The 16,671-nt window shown below is 46.7% G+C and overlaps 8 protein-coding genes across 8 annotated transcripts; 3 read left to right on the forward strand and 5 right to left on the reverse strand.

Moving 5' to 3' along the window:
* Positions 1–22: 22 nt before the first annotated feature.
* F4822DRAFT_424741 (uncharacterized protein) lies at positions 23–912 on the forward strand (the record flags this gene model as incomplete). The annotated part of the gene is made up of 3 exons (XM_051460199.1): positions 23–315; positions 367–826; positions 892–912. The coding sequence occupies 3 exons, from the start codon at positions 23–25 to the stop codon at positions 910–912; spliced, it is 774 nt and encodes a 257-aa protein (XP_051320037.1).
* Positions 913–1,589: 677 nt separating this feature from the next.
* F4822DRAFT_424742 (uncharacterized protein) lies at positions 1,590–2,460 on the forward strand (the record flags this gene model as incomplete). Its single annotated transcript, XM_051460200.1, has 3 exons — positions 1,590–1,891; positions 1,958–2,330; positions 2,401–2,460. 3 exons carry the CDS (start codon positions 1,590–1,592, stop codon positions 2,458–2,460), a joined length of 735 nt encoding a protein of 244 aa, XP_051320038.1.
* Positions 2,461–2,921: 461 nt separating this feature from the next.
* F4822DRAFT_424743 (pali-domain-containing protein) lies at positions 2,922–3,711 on the reverse strand (the record flags this gene model as incomplete). Its single annotated transcript, XM_051460201.1, has 2 exons — positions 2,922–3,432; positions 3,506–3,711. The coding sequence occupies 2 exons, from the start codon at positions 3,709–3,711 to the stop codon at positions 2,922–2,924; spliced, it is 717 nt and encodes a 238-aa protein (XP_051320039.1).
* A 1,054-nt stretch (positions 3,712–4,765) lies between these two features.
* On the reverse strand, positions 4,766–6,246 carry F4822DRAFT_43279 (uncharacterized protein). The gene is made up of 2 exons (XM_051461712.1): positions 5,854–6,246; positions 4,766–5,783 (listed from the first exon to the last, which is right to left on the reverse strand). Exons 1-2 carry the CDS (start codon positions 6,022–6,024, stop codon positions 4,995–4,997), a joined length of 960 nt encoding a protein of 319 aa, XP_051320040.1. The 5' UTR covers positions 6,025–6,246; the 3' UTR covers positions 4,766–4,994.
* A 223-nt stretch (positions 6,247–6,469) lies between these two features.
* On the reverse strand, positions 6,470–8,607 carry F4822DRAFT_424745 (putative MFS multidrug transporter; the record flags this gene model as incomplete). Its single annotated transcript, XM_051460202.1, has 9 exons — positions 6,470–6,841; positions 6,913–7,073; positions 7,121–7,624; positions 7,678–7,749; positions 7,805–7,828; positions 7,881–8,055; positions 8,119–8,170; positions 8,229–8,305; positions 8,359–8,607. The coding sequence occupies 9 exons, from the start codon at positions 8,605–8,607 to the stop codon at positions 6,470–6,472; spliced, it is 1,686 nt and encodes a 561-aa protein (XP_051320041.1).
* Positions 8,608–11,080: 2,473 nt separating this feature from the next.
* Positions 11,081–12,091, reverse strand: F4822DRAFT_424747 (uncharacterized protein; the record flags this gene model as incomplete). The annotated part of the gene is made up of 2 exons (XM_051460203.1): positions 11,081–11,535; positions 11,590–12,091. 2 exons carry the CDS (start codon positions 12,089–12,091, stop codon positions 11,081–11,083), a joined length of 957 nt encoding a protein of 318 aa, XP_051320042.1.
* Positions 12,092–13,266: 1,175 nt separating this feature from the next.
* Positions 13,267–13,835, forward strand: F4822DRAFT_424748 (Ribonuclease/ribotoxin; the record flags this gene model as incomplete). The annotated part of the gene is made up of 2 exons (XM_051460204.1): positions 13,267–13,377; positions 13,443–13,835. The coding sequence occupies 2 exons, from the start codon at positions 13,267–13,269 to the stop codon at positions 13,833–13,835; spliced, it is 504 nt and encodes a 167-aa protein (XP_051320043.1).
* Positions 13,836–14,357: 522 nt separating this feature from the next.
* On the reverse strand, positions 14,358–16,336 carry F4822DRAFT_424749 (uncharacterized protein; the record flags this gene model as incomplete). The annotated part of the gene is made up of 4 exons (XM_051460205.1): positions 14,358–15,252; positions 15,303–15,509; positions 15,560–16,159; positions 16,284–16,336. 4 exons carry the CDS (start codon positions 16,334–16,336, stop codon positions 14,358–14,360), a joined length of 1,755 nt encoding a protein of 584 aa, XP_051320044.1.
* Positions 16,337–16,671: the final 335 nt, after the last annotated feature.

Raw genomic sequence — 16,671 nt, forward strand, 5'->3', positions numbered from 1 at the left:
AATAGATCAACGCGCAGCAGACATGTCTCCCAAATGCAACAATAACAGTTGCGATAAAGCCTCTTCAGACGAGCTTCGAACCTGTTCCGGATGCAAAAAGACCCAGTACTGCTCTAAGGACTGTCAGAAGCAAGACTGGAAACAGCACAAGGCATATTGTCACCATATTACGAGCAATGGAGCTATTTCAGCATCTCTTAGCGCTGTTGCCTACCATCTGAAGGTCGCTGCGAATGACCCGGAAGCTCAAGCTCTAGCCCGTTACATCCGCGTTACGCTTCCGGTCATGGATGAGTTCGACTATTCCACTGTCGCGTAAGCCTTCCTCTTGTTCGAAATCTAGATGGATGCTAATGGTAACTCTAGGGATATTGTACTACGTCTTACGATCACGGGACGAGATTCCCCCGAGAACTTTTCTCTTCTCTTCGGCCAAAACGATAGAAAAATGGTTACCCTCGACTCTAGGCTTTACCGCTACGACGTGCTTCAACGCCCTCCTCCGGCTTCGTACGCGTATCGATCCGAAAGCGCCTGGGGGAGCGGTCTTCCATATACCCCTCGAGAGCCTTGCACTTTCGAGGCCTCCGAAGCTGCGACCATTAGGGACATGCAGGAGAGAATTCGTCATCACATGGGTTCTCGCCTTGCAGAAATCAACTGCAAAGATATGGAGGATATTTTAACATCTCTTGGTGTCAATGAAAGTAAACGTTGGAACATCTTATTTGCGCAAGCTGTCAGATGTATGGACGTCGGAAGGCCCTTAAGTTATTCTGAGATGATGTTACTCGAACAGACCGATCAGAATATCGCTTCAGGGTTCGTAGGTACACACTTAGCTAGGTACCTAAGCGGCAGTGAGTAGAAACAGATAATTGTTCTTTTTAGGAAGAATTAATCAAAAATTAATACGGTTTTGTTAATGTTATTGTAAGCTGCGTAGTCATTTAATTTCTTATATAAAAATCTTTTTTTATTAAGTCTTCATCTAGGTTAAAACACTTCCCACGCTTAGCTTTATGAATGTTTGATACGGCAATGTAGAAACCAGCTATTTAAAAACGCCGCCATCAAACAATCTGCATGACTAGAGAGATTGTCGAAAATTTCCTATATAGAGATTACTCTCTCCTTCCCTCCCCCTCCCTTCGATATTTTCGTTAGCCTCCAGAGTCCTATCTGGGCCGTTGAATATATTACTTGTCCTAGCTGGTAGTTAGGTCCACCGACCAGGAAATAATAAAATAAATCTGATAGATAAACTATTATATAAAGATTTGGCGCACTTAGTAGCATCCTTATCTTGAAAAATATGGTCATCCGGAACGGCATACTTTACGCATGCGTGGATACTCTACCGTACCTACATGTATGTACCAACCCACCCGTACCTAGAGTGTACCTCCTCCCCGGGAGGAACTCGTTCGATAAACACTAGGTAGTCTCTGTGTTTACATTTTTTTATTAGATGTCCCCTTAATTTCCTTCCTTCCGAGTAAACTAAGCCCACCATCTTCGGGGATCCCCCTCAGTCAGGTACTCCTCGAATCCAGCAAATCTTGGTGTCTATTCGTTGGAGAACAATCATGGATCAATCTACGACTGAGGAGCCCGCCAAATGCGACAACCCTCGATGCAATGAAGACTCTCTTAATGAAATTAAAACATGTGCTGGATGCATGAAGTTTTGTTATTGTTCTAGGAAGTGCCAAAAACAGCATTGGAAAAAGCACAAGCCCTACTGCCAGCACGTCACGACCAACGGAACGAGCTCTGCGCTTCTCGGGGCCCTTGAATACCATACGAAGATCGCAGTTTACGATCCCGAAGCCAAGTCTCTCGCTAGTGACCTTGATATCACTCTTCCAGCCTTTTTGGGCGGGGATATGTCAATGAACACGTCATAAGTCTAATTCAAATTTGAGACTCGGACGGATGCTAATGATGAACCTAGTCATATCCTTATACGCATGACTATCATTGGAAAAGACACTCCGGAGCACTTCGCCATTTTATTCGGTCAGAAGGACGCAGACGAATACGACAACAAGTCCGACAATCAACGTATCCTGACCCTACTAGACGCCCCTCCGGGTTCTTTCTCATACGAATCCCGTCGACGCCTTCTTCGTGGGAGCAACCTCCCTTACACTCCTCGAGAGCCTTCCGCCTACGAAGCATTCATCGTACGCAAGGTCAGGGAGATGCAGGAGACAATCCGCCAGCACATGGGTTCTCGCGGACTCGCGGATATCGGGGTTGGAGACATGCATGACATTTTGCAGCAATTTGATCCGGCCGGGCAGATCCCACACAGATACCTCTTTGTACGTGCCATCCAATCAATGGATATAGGTACAATATTATTACCGCTCGAGTTTATTGTTGTCGATGTAGTTAGGTAGCTCGAAAGGTTTCCTGAACAGTGGAACTAAAGGGGGTGGCGCCGTTTTGTAAATAATAAGTCACGTCAACATGCACCAACAATTTAGTTTTTCCTAATTCAACTCGTGATACAAAGACACCTGTATCAAGACTTTCAAGTATAGCTTCATTATGAATTGATTAATCATACTCATAGTACATATAGTATAAGGCTATCATGTCTACCTAGGTATACATGTAGTAAATAGTGGTATCAAGCGACGTGTGTGTGCGGTCCGGACATAAAGTCATTAGTTAGGTTCGAAGGGTATATAATAAAAGCAACCATAACGTGCTTCGTGAAATCGAAATGCCTGCTTGCCTCCCACCAACCCCCTTTAACTCCCCTCTCCCGTCTGGGTAATTGATTTTGGTCGTATCGTCGTCCTTGTCCATCCTAAAGCATCCCACTCCATCTTGTGGTAAACCCACACATTACAACTCCATCGCTCATGTCTTTAATCGTGCGACTCATCCCCGTGCGCGGACGTCATCTACCACCACCTGCGGCGTCTAGCAGGGGTGCCATATCCATCAGGCACATCCTTAACCCGTCGACCCTCGCGCCTGCGGTGCAATCTCGCACTGCAGCAAGTAAAAAAGACAACAAACGTAGCGAGGAAGCTGCAAATAGCCGAGACCAGCACAGTCCAAGAAGCAGCGCCCCATTCCGCGTTACTCCCGCTGCTGTTCGAGTTCTGATTTACTTCCGAGCGGATAATGCTAAACGATACGAAATCCGTAATAAGCACTACGAGCGTGACGATGAACGTAAGTAGCGAAACGAGAGATGCTAGTAGACTGCCGACGACGCCGGCGCCGAGTGCTAGGAGGAAGGCGATGAAGGCTAGACCGGTTGCGATGGGATGGAGGATCATAACGCGGGTTAGGCCTTTCGAGGTGTCGGAGGCGTAGTCGGAAAAGCTAACGTCGCGCACATTTTCTTCGACGATGGCGGCGGGGTCGTAGCCTACGTGCGAGCGGGTGCAGAGGTCTTGGCCGGAGCTGGTGCGCGTGTTAGTAGCTTGTTCTGTCTATGCGCGCACAAGGTAGTGCGTCAAAGGGGCCAATGACTTACGACGTAGTGTCGCGAACACAGTAACCGAAAGTACCAAAGGTAATCGTAGGGTGTCGGTCGAGAGATGTGCTACGGTCGTCGAGGTTGATCTTTAGCATCGAAATGCTGTTGACTACTGGCGCCGAGATATCGGTAATGATCAGCAGCACCGTTGCTGAGAACAGCAAGAATGTGCCGATATGGTGGAAGAAGCCTGTCTGCCTCATTGTGACGGTGTTTACTCCCCACACTACTTCAATGAATGTGCTCTGGATGAAGCAGGAGGCGACGTTGAGTATATCGCTGTGTATACAAAAGAAAGACGAGATTAGTATATTGTGGCCAAACGGGAGTATATAGGATTACACGCGACAGTTGACACAAGGAGTCGGGATGGTGGTTAATTATATGCAACGGCGGTTGGGACAAGCAATCAGGTTCATGCTGTGTCAATGGATTTTCTTGGCACAAGTTTTATATCGCCCTTCCTAATAGGTAAATCGATGATGTTTAAGTTGGACATGGTATGCGACGATCCGACATTGGCTACACCTATGGGAGCTAGGCTTCCGTACAAGGACGGGTGGCTTGGCGACGTCATACGGTAAACTGGTGATTGACTCGTAACCCAGTTGAGAAGCAGCAAACGGATAATCGGCAGATGTCCGAATTGGAGGGTGTGGCTCGTTTCGGCTTGTCCTACCACATACGTACGCCATCTCCAGGTCATATGTGTATATAGAAATGTGCACAATAAAGCTGGAAACGGTAGCCAATCCAGGTGTGACGTCGTGGCTTTGCAGATTGTAAGGCCTAGTGTGTGTCTGCAAGCTTATGGAATCGTGGGATCCTTTGTGGGGATGGCCAGGGTTCTGGACCTTGCTGGAGCTGTGCCTTGTTTTAACCCGAAAAATGACGGCATGCAGCTAGAGAGATGCGACCAACGGTATCATCCGAGTCAAAGCCAACGACACGTCATCAATTGCTATCGTCGTCGATATGTTGCGCCAGGTGATTCTAGCAAACTCCCTCAGCCACATTCCGACAGCTGAATACCTTCTTTGGTGTATTATGAAAGCTTTGGAATGGTGGCACATTGAAGATACTCCGCCGCACGACGGGAAGCCAAATATGTAGGAGCCGCTGTAGCATCCCGTGTTGTTAGTAGCCCTGCTAGAATGAATTCGGCATTAAATCTTGGCACGTCCTTGTAAGCAAAATGGCTTAGGACATGGGAGCAAAATGCAACAATTCAAAACGTGCCAAGTTCTGATTTGCTTTTCGGCACCGCACGGGTCCGATGAGGATGTATTTTTTCGATCCTGAAAGAAAGTCCTTTCTGGCGTTTTCGTGGCTTGGATTGACCCCAACTATACACCAAGTTATGATAGAAAGGACAAATTAAGTGTCGCCTTCAACTCCGGTGGGCGACCCACGAGCACAACCCCTGGCTAGCATGTAATTGTACTCATTTCAAGTTTGTGATATTGCGTGCTTCGTAGATAGTCATTCATCCCTTGGGTTTGTCTTCATCGTCGCGCGTTTCATTTAAAGTCGTCGATGAGTCGTCCGGGGCCGAAGTAGCATCCTTGGGCAAGGTATCAATTAAGGGATCGGTATCCGCCGCGGAGTTGGTTAAAAGTTCAGCATCCGAAAGTGATTCAAGAGAGGATGATGTATCTTGGGTTTGCGAATCGGCAAAGGCAGCTAAACTTTTCATAACGGCGGGTATTTTCTTTTGATTCCATCGGGCTCGGATACGTTCCATAAGGAAAACTTCTTTTGGAGAATGTCGCTTCTTCCCGAGTAAGACACTAGCTGCACCTTCGGCGCCTTCGTCTGCGAAACTGATGGAATCGCGGGACAATTGATTGGCGGTGTGCCAATCTCGCAGGGCCGGAGCCATTGCTCCTGAAGGCACGGACGTTCGCAACGCAGTCGACACAAATGTTTCTCTATTTCCATTGGATGGCCACGGCCCGTGCAGGGGGTTTCTTCTTACTGCTTCCTTGTGGTTGAAAGTCCTATTCGCAGCAAACATATGCAAAGTAAATGACTTGTGAGACAGGCCTAGGTCGGAAAAGGCTGGGGTCGTTTTCGTGAGTTTTGAGGGAGCCATCGGATTGACAGGCGTAGTAATCGTTCCTCGCAGATCGTATTCAGCACCCCACGAATCGGTACTGGGTGTGCGGTCGGCATTTTCGTCTTGCGCAATGATAACACGTGTGATGGGAGAATCGTTAACAAGAGCAGTAGCAGTACCTGGTTTGGTCGTGACAACAACGAAAGATGAATTATCCTATTTTATCGTTGTCTTGTAAGAAAGAATCCAAGAAAATCTAAGAAATCCAAGGGGATGCAGAACTTACCTCGAGCTTCTTAAATGTTTCGACAGTCTCATGTGTGAGTTTTTGAACAGCCCTTAACACCGCTCGACGCTCATAGAAGTTAACAGGAGCTGGAATGCACCTAACATATACAGTTCTGGAACTCAGAGATGTCTGCAGGAGCTCCGCAAATGCTGAAGCTGTCTGTGACATCTTGCTGTATTAAATTTTGGCATTGAATTGCATTTCCAAGTAGGTTCACAACATGTTAAAAGTTCGAAAATCAATTGCTGAAGAGATTCGCGATCAACGTTCGTTATCGATAAAGATATTTAAGTGGGCCGAGTTTGAGTGATTTCTAAGTGAATATCATCATAAGCGATTGCCCCTGGCCCCTATTTAAGTTATCAACTATCACTGATACAACTTCGCCTATACAGGGTCTATTTACTATTAAACTATAACTAGGAGATTCTATACGAATGTGAAGAACTATAAACGTACGTTAGGAAAGGGAGCATCCTGCAATTTCTCACCACAAGTTTACCAGCTATCTTGTCATTCCGCCCCATTAGATAGACCGACACCAACAAAACCGTACCAAATACATTCACCTCACTATGAGTGGCAGTTCTCATGCCTCGATTTCATCATAAGTCTAAGCTTTTGAAACTTCCTTCTTCTTACGGATATCTTTCCAGCCCATTCCCCAAGAAAAGGCAAAACTAGCTACTCCCGCTCCCGTGGTCAAGTAGAACACGCGGTCCACACTCTTCGAATATGCTACAAGTACGTTGGCAAGATCTTCTGGACTGATAATCGTTCGGAATCCGGTGGCGCCAGCGTTGATGATAAGCTGCGGGTTGACCGAAGGCGCGTATTGAGGGATAAGCGTCTTCAAGCTGTTTGTGAAGATTGTGTCGCTGAAACTGAGGAAGAGAGCCCCGCCAAAATTCTGACTGAACATAGCTAAAGACATAGCGACAGCGATTTGAGCGGGCGGGAGAGTGTTCTGGACTGCGATGATTGGCTATAACGATAATTTGTGGTTAGCGTCTGACAAGAATCAGAGTTGATAAGTATAGAAGAGATTGTTCTCACCATCTGCAAGCCAAAACCTCGGCCTACTCCCAGAAGAATCTGGTATCCGATCCATTTTCCGGTCGATGTGTCGGGGGATAGTGTGGAGAGGATGCCGTTGGCAACCGACAGCATGACCGTACTAGCGAGGGTCCACGGTAGATAATATCCCCATTTTCCGACTGCGCAATCATTAGCGACAGGAATTGTTTGGCAGCATTTTACTTACGCAACACTCCCGACACCACGGAAGAGATCAACTGGCCTAGGATGCTTGGCAGAAGATACACACCACTAAGTAGGGGAGTCGCGCCTTTAACACCTTGGAAATAAACGGGCAAATAATAAGAGGCGCAAAATGACTGGGATAGCAAGAGTCCATATACCAGGGAGCTAGTCCACACAGTTCTCTTCCGAGCCATCGAGAAGGGGATCATCGCGTCGTCACCCTGGCGGTATTCCCAGGCAAGAAAGATGATGAATGTGACACCAGCCCCGCAAAAGAGCCCGATGACGACAGAATTATTCCAAGCATATTGTATTCCTCCATATTGTAAAGCGAGAAGCAATTCGATTGCGGCCGGGGCGAAGAGAACGAAGCCGAGCGGGTCGAGGGTTTTATGAAGAGTGCGAACGACGGACATTGGTTTCGGCTTTGGGATCTGGTCGGGAATTTCGATGAAGGCTAGCATGAGGGCGACAAGACCACCGACTGGGAGATTTATGTAGAAGCCTGACCTTCATGTTAGAGAAAAAGAGTAACGAGTGAGGGATACCGCGACTTACACCACCTCCACGTCGTGTATTCTGTTAACGCTCCTCCGATCAGGGGCCCCATCACAAGTCCAAGATTCGAGACTAAATACTCAGTGAGCACACAACGATTGCCCGATGAAGTCTTTGGTTCACTTACCACCCATTACGAATCCAGCCAGAGCTACCGCGCCAATTAGTCACTTCACGTTTCACAAGTTATTGAGGGTACTTACACGGCCTCCTCTCCATAGGAACACATCCGGAAAGGATAGTGAAGGTACCGTTAAAAATACCCGAAGCTCCCGCTCCAGCAATTCCACGTCCTACAATCAACATCTTCGATGAGTTCGCCACACCGCAGATTAAAGAGCCAAGTTCGAAGAGGGCGAAGAATGACATATAAGTCCACTAGGTATCATAGGTGTAAGTTAAACTGCACCTGAAGAGGCAACGAGGGGTATCATAACTGACTTTGGAACTGAAGTTCATGAATAATTTCCCGGTTAGAAGCTGGAGCGCCGCACTATTTCACTATTAGAAAATGACAATGGCAGTAGACGGCCAGTTGCTATCAGACATACCATCCGAGTTGGTAAGCTCCTCCATACCAGCCAATATCGCTAAGAGAATGGAATTCACTTGTGATCCTTGGGATAGCCTAGGAAGACTTAGCTCAGCGCCCGAGTTTCGGATACATCGATCTGCCTTTACCGTGGCGATAATTGATGTGTCAAGCAGTATAAGAAGACACACTAGAGTCATGGCAGCTACAATGTTAAATAGTTTGATGCCAGTCACCCATTGCTCTTCTTGGTCCGCTGCTGGCATAGGGCCTTGATCAGCTTCTAGCTTGGTTTCACCCACCGGAGGAGAGGAAGTCTCTCTCTCCGTTCCTGTTGAGTCTCCATCTAATTCGGAGGGTGGTGGGTTAATGGGAGAAGGGGTTGTTGGCGGCGACATTTCGTCAAGAGCGGATGAGAAAGGCGCAGAAACTAGGTACTATTCCAAGGTATATATGACTCCTCTAGGACAAGCAGGAGAATAAGAGGAGCAACCAAAACCATTTATAATGAAATAGCTAACTTCTAAGTCCACGATTTGTAGGAACTATGAGAAATACATAGAAGTGGATGAGACCTCGGATTTCACTAACAAGATGTCGAAATCCGAAACTCGAAATCCGAGCAGCCAATCATCTTTCATGTTGGTGGATTTGACCCCCTAATTCCAATATCTCGATTATAAATAAGAAAGGCGACGGAGTAATTATTATCGAAGACGGGGAATAGCATCGTAATGACTTCGAGCGGTATTCATAATCCTTCCCCATTGCTAACTTCATCCTCAATCAATCGGGCGACATGAGTAGTCAAACGCTGGACAGCCCGTAGTTGCTGTATACGGTAAAACGTATGTGCATGATTGGCGTTGGCTCCTAGTTCTTGTTAGATTATATATTTTTTTCAAGGAAGTTGGCTGCGTTTATATACCTTGTCTTGCACGGGTATGCCTCTGGCGCTCAATTCATGCTAGTAATGCAAAAACTGTCGGAGGCGTCGCGACGACAAGCGCAATGATAGCAATGATGGCTTCCGCTGACAACGACATGTTGGTCAGAAGTTCTTTCAGGAACTTCGCTCTGGTTAAGGTTTATAGATTTCCTCTTCGAAGATAATTGCAGATGAGTTATTAAGTCAAGTAAGTGGTAGAATCAATTGAATGGATTTACATCATCATACATCCAAAAATCTATCTATATTTCCAAGCACATCGAAAATCTCAATAAGCTACGTCCAAACTCAACAGGTTAAGCGAAACCATTCAATGGGAGTTTCAAAGTAGAGAGATTTACAAACAGTAGATTATTTACGAAGAAATTGTGAGTCTGATAGAAAGTACCTAAGTAAGTTTTATATCACCTATTTACTCTTACATCGTGGCATATTTGGAGTCCGATTTCCTCCGCGACGTAATACCGTGCGCCAACTTAATATTTAATATAAACTGCCAATGCGCCATGATACGGTATATCTGTACAGTATGGTGGCGATTCGCACCGTGTCAGCTAAATTTACAGGGCGCTGTAAGTGCGCTGTAATCGTAGGGCTCTATAGGGCTTCGGTAACTGTACTTATAGTGCGTTCTAGCGTACGGCTAAGACGCGCCGTAAGAGTGCTGTAAATACAGCGCATCTCCAGGGCTTTAAAGCACTATAATTTCGGGGCGTTATAGCGCTCCGCTAAAGCGTAACGCGATTATAAGGGGGTATAGGGCTCGATGTCCTATAGTTATAGCGCTCTATAGGTATTCACTATAAAGCGCAGTAGTTACAGGGCGTTTTAGTAGACTACTATACTGTAGTGCGCTGTATTTATAGGAGGCTTCAGCATATGACTCCCTGTAATGGTGTATTGGTAGTTTATAAAGTTGGCGTACGGTATTTGGAATGTGGCGCTAAGGTTAACGCACCGAGAGCGCGCTGTAATGGAAGGACGGCTATAGAAGGGGCCGCAGAGAACGGAAGACAGGTAGACATGGTAAGGTTACTCCTTTCGCACCTCGACGAATTTAGAGAGTCATAGAATCATCGAATACAATTCATACGGGCGGTTCGACTCGCAATTGAAGAAGGGCATCATGTTCTCGCGAAGATGATAAAGAAGTACGTGCAATGGAATGCAGACGACGAAGCGCATTGCGAGTGTATCGATGTCTGGCAAGAAGATCATGTGGATAAGATTACAATGGGATACGATGAGGATATGAGCATGGCCAGCGAGTTTGACGATTCTGACGTAGAGATGCCCGATGGTTTGGAGGATAACTTAGACGAAACGGAATCCCACAATGCACAAGGGGTAGTTAATCAAACAGATGCTCCTGAAGATGCCGACCTAGCGAACAACGCCCTGCAGGACTGGGATTCCATCGGATATCCGCAAGAATTGCAGATAATTGTATTAATACCTAGGTATGCTATGGGATGGTGCTACAGGAGACGATAACGCATATTTCGACGCGATATGTCAGCCGGCTGTGGAAGTAAACCTCCGCCGACTGATCGGAGGGCTCGTTAGGGATGCATTCATGGGCGTAGATCCCAACGATAATTTGGAAGATAGTGAGCTTGGTAGCTCATCATGACAAACCTCAAAATTCCTTGTTTTGCGTTAGTTATCCATCTGTATGGTAACTTATTTATTTGTTCTTTCCAGGGAATAACTAAGGAAACAGCTTGAGTGCCTCGGTAGTACTTATCCGAGTACAAGTGGGAACGGGGAAGCTACTGTCAGAATGCACCCACACTATTAAAAAAGTAGAAATTAAAATGACCAAGCAATTCCTATCGAAGCATGAAAGTAAGGCTGCCTACCTACCTAGGTAGGTATCATGGGCACCTTAGACAACTCTGATACACACTCATAATGCTCCCCTATGCGAGTTCCAGTTCAACGCCGCTCATCCGCCTCAGAGCCAGCTCAGCTACCCGCCTCGCTTCATCGTCAAACCTCCCATCTCTGGCAATAAACTCAAATTGCTCCTTCCACTGCCCCCATCTCTCTGCACTCCACATATCCCTGGGTCCATCAACAGACCCCGCCTGTTGACACTGCGCGTAGACATATCTCCCAACCAGGTCGGGCTGCGCTACGATCCATTGTGCCCCAGCGATGGCGCTGCCACCAATAACATTCGGACCATCGAGTTCTTTCTTCCCCAGACCAGGATAATAGGGGTTAGACGGTAATATGTACTCTAAGGCGCATAGGAAGCCACAGTCTATGAGTTCCATCGCAGTGAGGCGCGCCATGGCAGACTGGAGGTTGCGCCAGCGGAGGCGCTTCTCACTACCCGGAATGCCGATGTCGGGACATGGGAAGAAATATGCTGTCGGTAAGGTTATTTTCATTATCTAATTTCATTTTCAGAAGGAGAACATACCCGATGCTTCTTTACGGAATAATTCTGCCAAGGCTTGCCAATTGCCTCCAAAGGGCCACAGCGTGATATAGCCGTCATTCGAGCTATCCGGGATCGCATCCGGGGCTCTATGCTCTGGCATGGCACTTAGTGCCTCAATAAACAGAATGATGCGATCTTGACCAGGATGGTTCGGTGGGAAGGCTGAGAAGAGTCTGGCAATAGCTGAAAAAGCCTCTTCGATATAGCCGCTAGCATCGGGAGATATCATGCGCATGGTCATTCCACTGGATTCCTCTTGGGGTGTCAGGCCTTTAGGATCTGGCCGCTCCATGAGCAGCTTGAGTCGTCTGTTGGATTCCCGCACGACCCAGGCGTCAAAGTCGGCGGCTACGGCATGCGGACTCAGCTCTCCACTGACGAGAGCGAGGAGAATCTGCTTGTAGGTCTTATCATCAGCGTCGTCTTCATCTGCGAAGATCTGTAGGTCAAGTGGCTCATCTCCTAGGTCGTTTGGCGCCATTGTACAAGTTTTCCCGGCGAAGTGAGTATTGGTGGTTGATCAGGTTGCTTGACCATGAGATTGATCTTAATTGAAAAAGTTAGGATGAAGTTCGCTATTTTAAAAGTGTGACATATCCCATTATACGCCGCATCGGTACTACCTAGGTAAGTAACCTGTCTACCCTATGTATGTACGTACGTAACTAGTACCACAAGCTGGATCGTGACGTAACTCTTGACTTAATAATTTGCGTACGGACGTATACAGTAGTTTGACATCTAGCAATGTTTCTATGTAAGTATGTATCTAGGTAGCCGTGATCGACCCGCTTACTTATCCATTTCAGGTACCATATCGCGTCTATCTTAGTAACTTTCATCATTCCCAGCTGTAAGACATCGCCTGAGCTGGCAAACCACTTCATAGCCTCGAAAGGATAAGGCTGCGTGCTTACATGTAACGGATTTCCAATATTTGGTAACATGTTTAGGCGACATAAACATTTCTTATTTTTTTCTCGGAAGTTATATTGATTTCGGTAAAAGTTCAGACTCAGCTTATTCCCCAATCATCCCACGCCGATCAGAACATTTATGTTGTCAGAATGCGACGAGGGGTCGGAGGTCGCTTACGGCCTTCGTTGCCAGATACGCACAAAGGTTGATTGCTAGACCTATGGTCAATTAATGCGTCAGAGGAAGATTAAGGAAGCACGACGAGACACAAACAGGATCGAAAAGTAACAATGTCTTTCTCATGTAAATTGTCACTCGGTTGATTCTAATAATACCTCGTTCCTGTGTGCTTGGTGTCGGAAGCGGCATAAAGCCGCGACGACTAGGTATTCACCGGTTGTCAGTCTCAATTTCCAATGACAGAGTTCAGTAGAAGAAGATCCGCCATCCTACATCGGGCTTTTATCCCCCCTAGGAATATACTCGCAATATCAATCCTTAAGGTGAAACATTTAGACCGAATCAGTCGATCGAGTAACGCTGAGCTCGCAAAAGCCACAAGACCCGGGCTTTGAGCTTCGTCTAGGTGTCCTCGAAATGATATATAAAGGGGTCGTTACCCAACCCCTCTAGTCGCTTTCGATTCATTGCATTCATTAGACAAATAAGCTCATACTCTACCCCTTTTCTCAATTTGATATATCGTCGTTCTTAAGAAACATAACTAAGAAAAGAAATATGCATTTCACTCACGCAATTTTATCCCTCGCCTTCGCTGTGGCACCCCTATCCGCAGCTCCTGTTGAAGATGCCGGCGTGGCACAGGGACCCGGCTTGTTCGCCCGGGTGGTAAGTACCGTGACCCCCCTTCTTAAGGTATTCTCCCGAGGTCAAATCATTAATACCGTTCTTAGGAATACGTGAACTGCTTGCCCGCCAAAAACCAGTCGCCGCAGAAGAATGGATTCAAGGTCTCCGTTGACAATGCTAAGAATGAAGCTGGGGTAGCCAAGTTCCAGACCAAAACCAAGAGTGGAGACCCACACCGATATCAAAACACCGACAAGCTCAACTGGGGCGTTAGCGACTGCGACGATGCCAACAGCGAGTTATGGGAGTATCCTGTATTCTGGGAAGGTGCCAACCAGAAGACATGGAGAATCAATGACAAGACTAAGAATCAGGACAAGACGCCGATTCGCGTTGTCTACGCCAACAACAACGGCAACGTCGTTTACTGCGGTATCATGACCCACAGCGAGGTCGACTCGAACTACCAGGGTAAAGGCTATTTCCAGAAGTGTTAAAAACGGGACGGTCAATGTCCAAAGACCTTAGTAGGGAGAAGAGTCTGAAGGCTGGCGGTTTGCAAATGCGTAACTAGACGGGGTTGTGGTGGGAAATGTATTAATTCTTGGGGGTTATTGTGGCACACTCATTTGTTACCAACTACTTATTCATGTCATTCGTTAAAACGCAGTTTCAGAATCATAATTCGACGTCGATCCATCTAAACTTTACGATTTCGATGAATATCGCGCCTAGGTAGGCATCGCGTAAATAGTGGTATGCGATTTTATTTACTATAATTCTTATAGTGTAGGATCTCTTTGGATAAATTGCGGAGAATGTTGTAGGCATTTTGGGTTCTCGCGTGTCCTTTTGCAAGTTCGTAGCGGTTGACTGTTTAGTTTATTAGGCGCCTTGTGAATGAACTCGATCGGCAGCTGCCTACGTACCTATGTACTTAGGTAATTATTGCGGCAGTTCTGCCATCATAATGCAGACTCCCTGGGGTCTCTGGGGTGAGTTGATATGCAGCGGCCTATTCAAGACGGGTGAACGCAGAATTCCATGAACCAGTCGTTATCAAGAAACTCCATTCCGAGAAAGTCCGGATATGAAGAAATTTCGTCGTCGGTAACTTGCGTTGGGGAATCCGAGATTATGGGGCCTCCTGGTTGAAGCTTCATCTCCCATCCGTACCGAAACGACCGCAGTAATTGTGCGAAACGAGAGAAAACATCACCGCTCGGAAAGCCAGTATTATCAAGCCTCGCGTGAGTCGGGACTAATTCTAGGCGTTCGATAACGTCGCCTAGAGTGATGAGGGGATCTAATGTCTCACAAGATCCATCTTTGGCGCATGCGGGGTCGTCGAAAGTCTTTAGGCGGTAGAGTGTCACTAGACAGCGAAAAAGTTGGGAGAGTATAGAAAACGGGAAACCAATATAGGCACTAGGGAGTATTGTAAGAAATACATCAAACCAGGACTTCAAAATATCAAGGCTTTCCTTGACGTTCTTGCGTGGTTGAGGTTCAGGTTCTACTAGGCTGGTGTGGAGAAATGTTGGCGATAGCGCTTGGTCTAACTTCGTGCTGTGTAGGTGTAACAACACTACCTCTACTATGATGTGAGCACTTAGACAGATATCGGATAATGGTTTGTAGAGTAGCCCACCATTGTTTTGAAAATTTCGCACCACGCTAACTCCGATATCCTCTAATTGAGAGTGTAGGGTTTCTATAAGGGGCGATGGAGACCCTATGGACACGTTATGCGATGATTTTGGGGCCGTTTTCTCGGAAATAAGCTGTAATCGCACTTGGTAAACAAGAATCCCGTCGTTCGGACATTCGCGCGCTTCATCCAGACTCCGAAGACAGTCGTCCATATGAGGAGTCCATCTGAGGGGATCAATTCTCTGTAGCATTGATGATATTCTAAAAGTTATAAGTTTATAATCCTGCTGCGAATTGGACGTTGGCCATACATTGATGTAATTAAAAAGCAGGCGAGCACCGCCCTACGCTCTTCCATCGTTCTGTGTGTGGTGAGCTTCGGATACTTCTGCGTCCCGCAAGGTGTCACCTGATTTTCTCCAGAAGTGGGCTTCGTAAGACCGAGATCGAAAACTAAAGAAACCGCAAGCTGAGTAAATAAGGTCAGGAAGGGTTCACTCTGTATTTGATAGCTCGCCCTGGTAAACAATTAGTGGCCTCCATTATCCAAGTCGACAGGTGCACATACCAGCCGATAAATGCTAGGAGTCCTAAGAGAAGGTCCATGTTCTTCGCAGACCCAATTACCATTTCCTGCGCTACGGTTTGCCGGATTTGTTTACCTAACCTTTGTTGCTGTGCAGTTGATTTCGAACCCACTGCTATTATACAAAGCCATAAGAATGGCCGTTCCTCTCGGAGCTGCAGGGCATTGAGTGCTAGCGGAATATGAATAAATGGAAAATATTTCAGTTTGAAATCTCTGAAATTCGAGAGACATTCCTCTGCTTCCGCTGCAGGAGGCTCATATGATGGATCCGCATAATCGGTGGCGGTCGTTGACGACCCCGAGCCGTACGGGAATGAACCCCTGTCAGCTTGATAATGGGCATGGGTGCCAGCATTTATCTCAATATTGGGCTCAAGAATGGGGTTGCTTGTGGGAGTTAAGGCCTGGGGATTTGCGGTGATGGTATTGTCTTGCACGCCATTTTTGAATAGTGATATTAAACCATCTATTTTCTCTTCGAGACGAGGCGTCTTTTTCCTTTTGGCTCCTACTGGCTTTTTGTGACTGCGGCGCCGAACCGAGTCTGACGGGCGGCATTCTCGATTCAATCGATGACATCTAACAGCAGCATCTGAGCATAATCTAGTGAAAGGAATAGGGGGTATGCATTGCGAACCTTTCACATGGCCCCCCAACTGGACGAATTATACATTTGATTTTAGATTGTGCACAGCTCACACACGCGTGGCCATACGGCGCTGGAGTACCAGCGGAAGATGATGCGTGTTGATCCATGTTTGATCACCACGATTTACCTGGTCCGGATGGTTAATCCGTAGAAAAGGGCTTTTTAGGTGGCATGGGTATAAACCTGTTTTCAAGGATGCTACCCCGATAAGTTTGACAATGTCCTACTACAGCCATACAGAGAGGAAGGAGAGAGAAAAAAGATGGGAAGGGGTGATTATTAATTGGCTGGTTCGTTCTACGTATTAAGCTTGAATTAAGGACCGGTCCGCTTAGATCCACTATATTAACGCCCCGGGAGTCCAGCTGGCACTTAGGTAGGTGTAATAGCCAGCGGACTTATTACCTAACAGTACTAAAGAAAGACTAATACCAATACTCAT

The sequence above is a fragment of the Hypoxylon trugodes genome (genome assembly GCF_022578975.1).
Source record: "Hypoxylon trugodes strain CBS 135444 unplaced genomic scaffold F4822scaffold_1, whole genome shotgun sequence".
Lineage (NCBI taxonomy): Eukaryota > Fungi > Ascomycota > Sordariomycetes > Xylariales > Hypoxylaceae > Hypoxylon > Hypoxylon trugodes.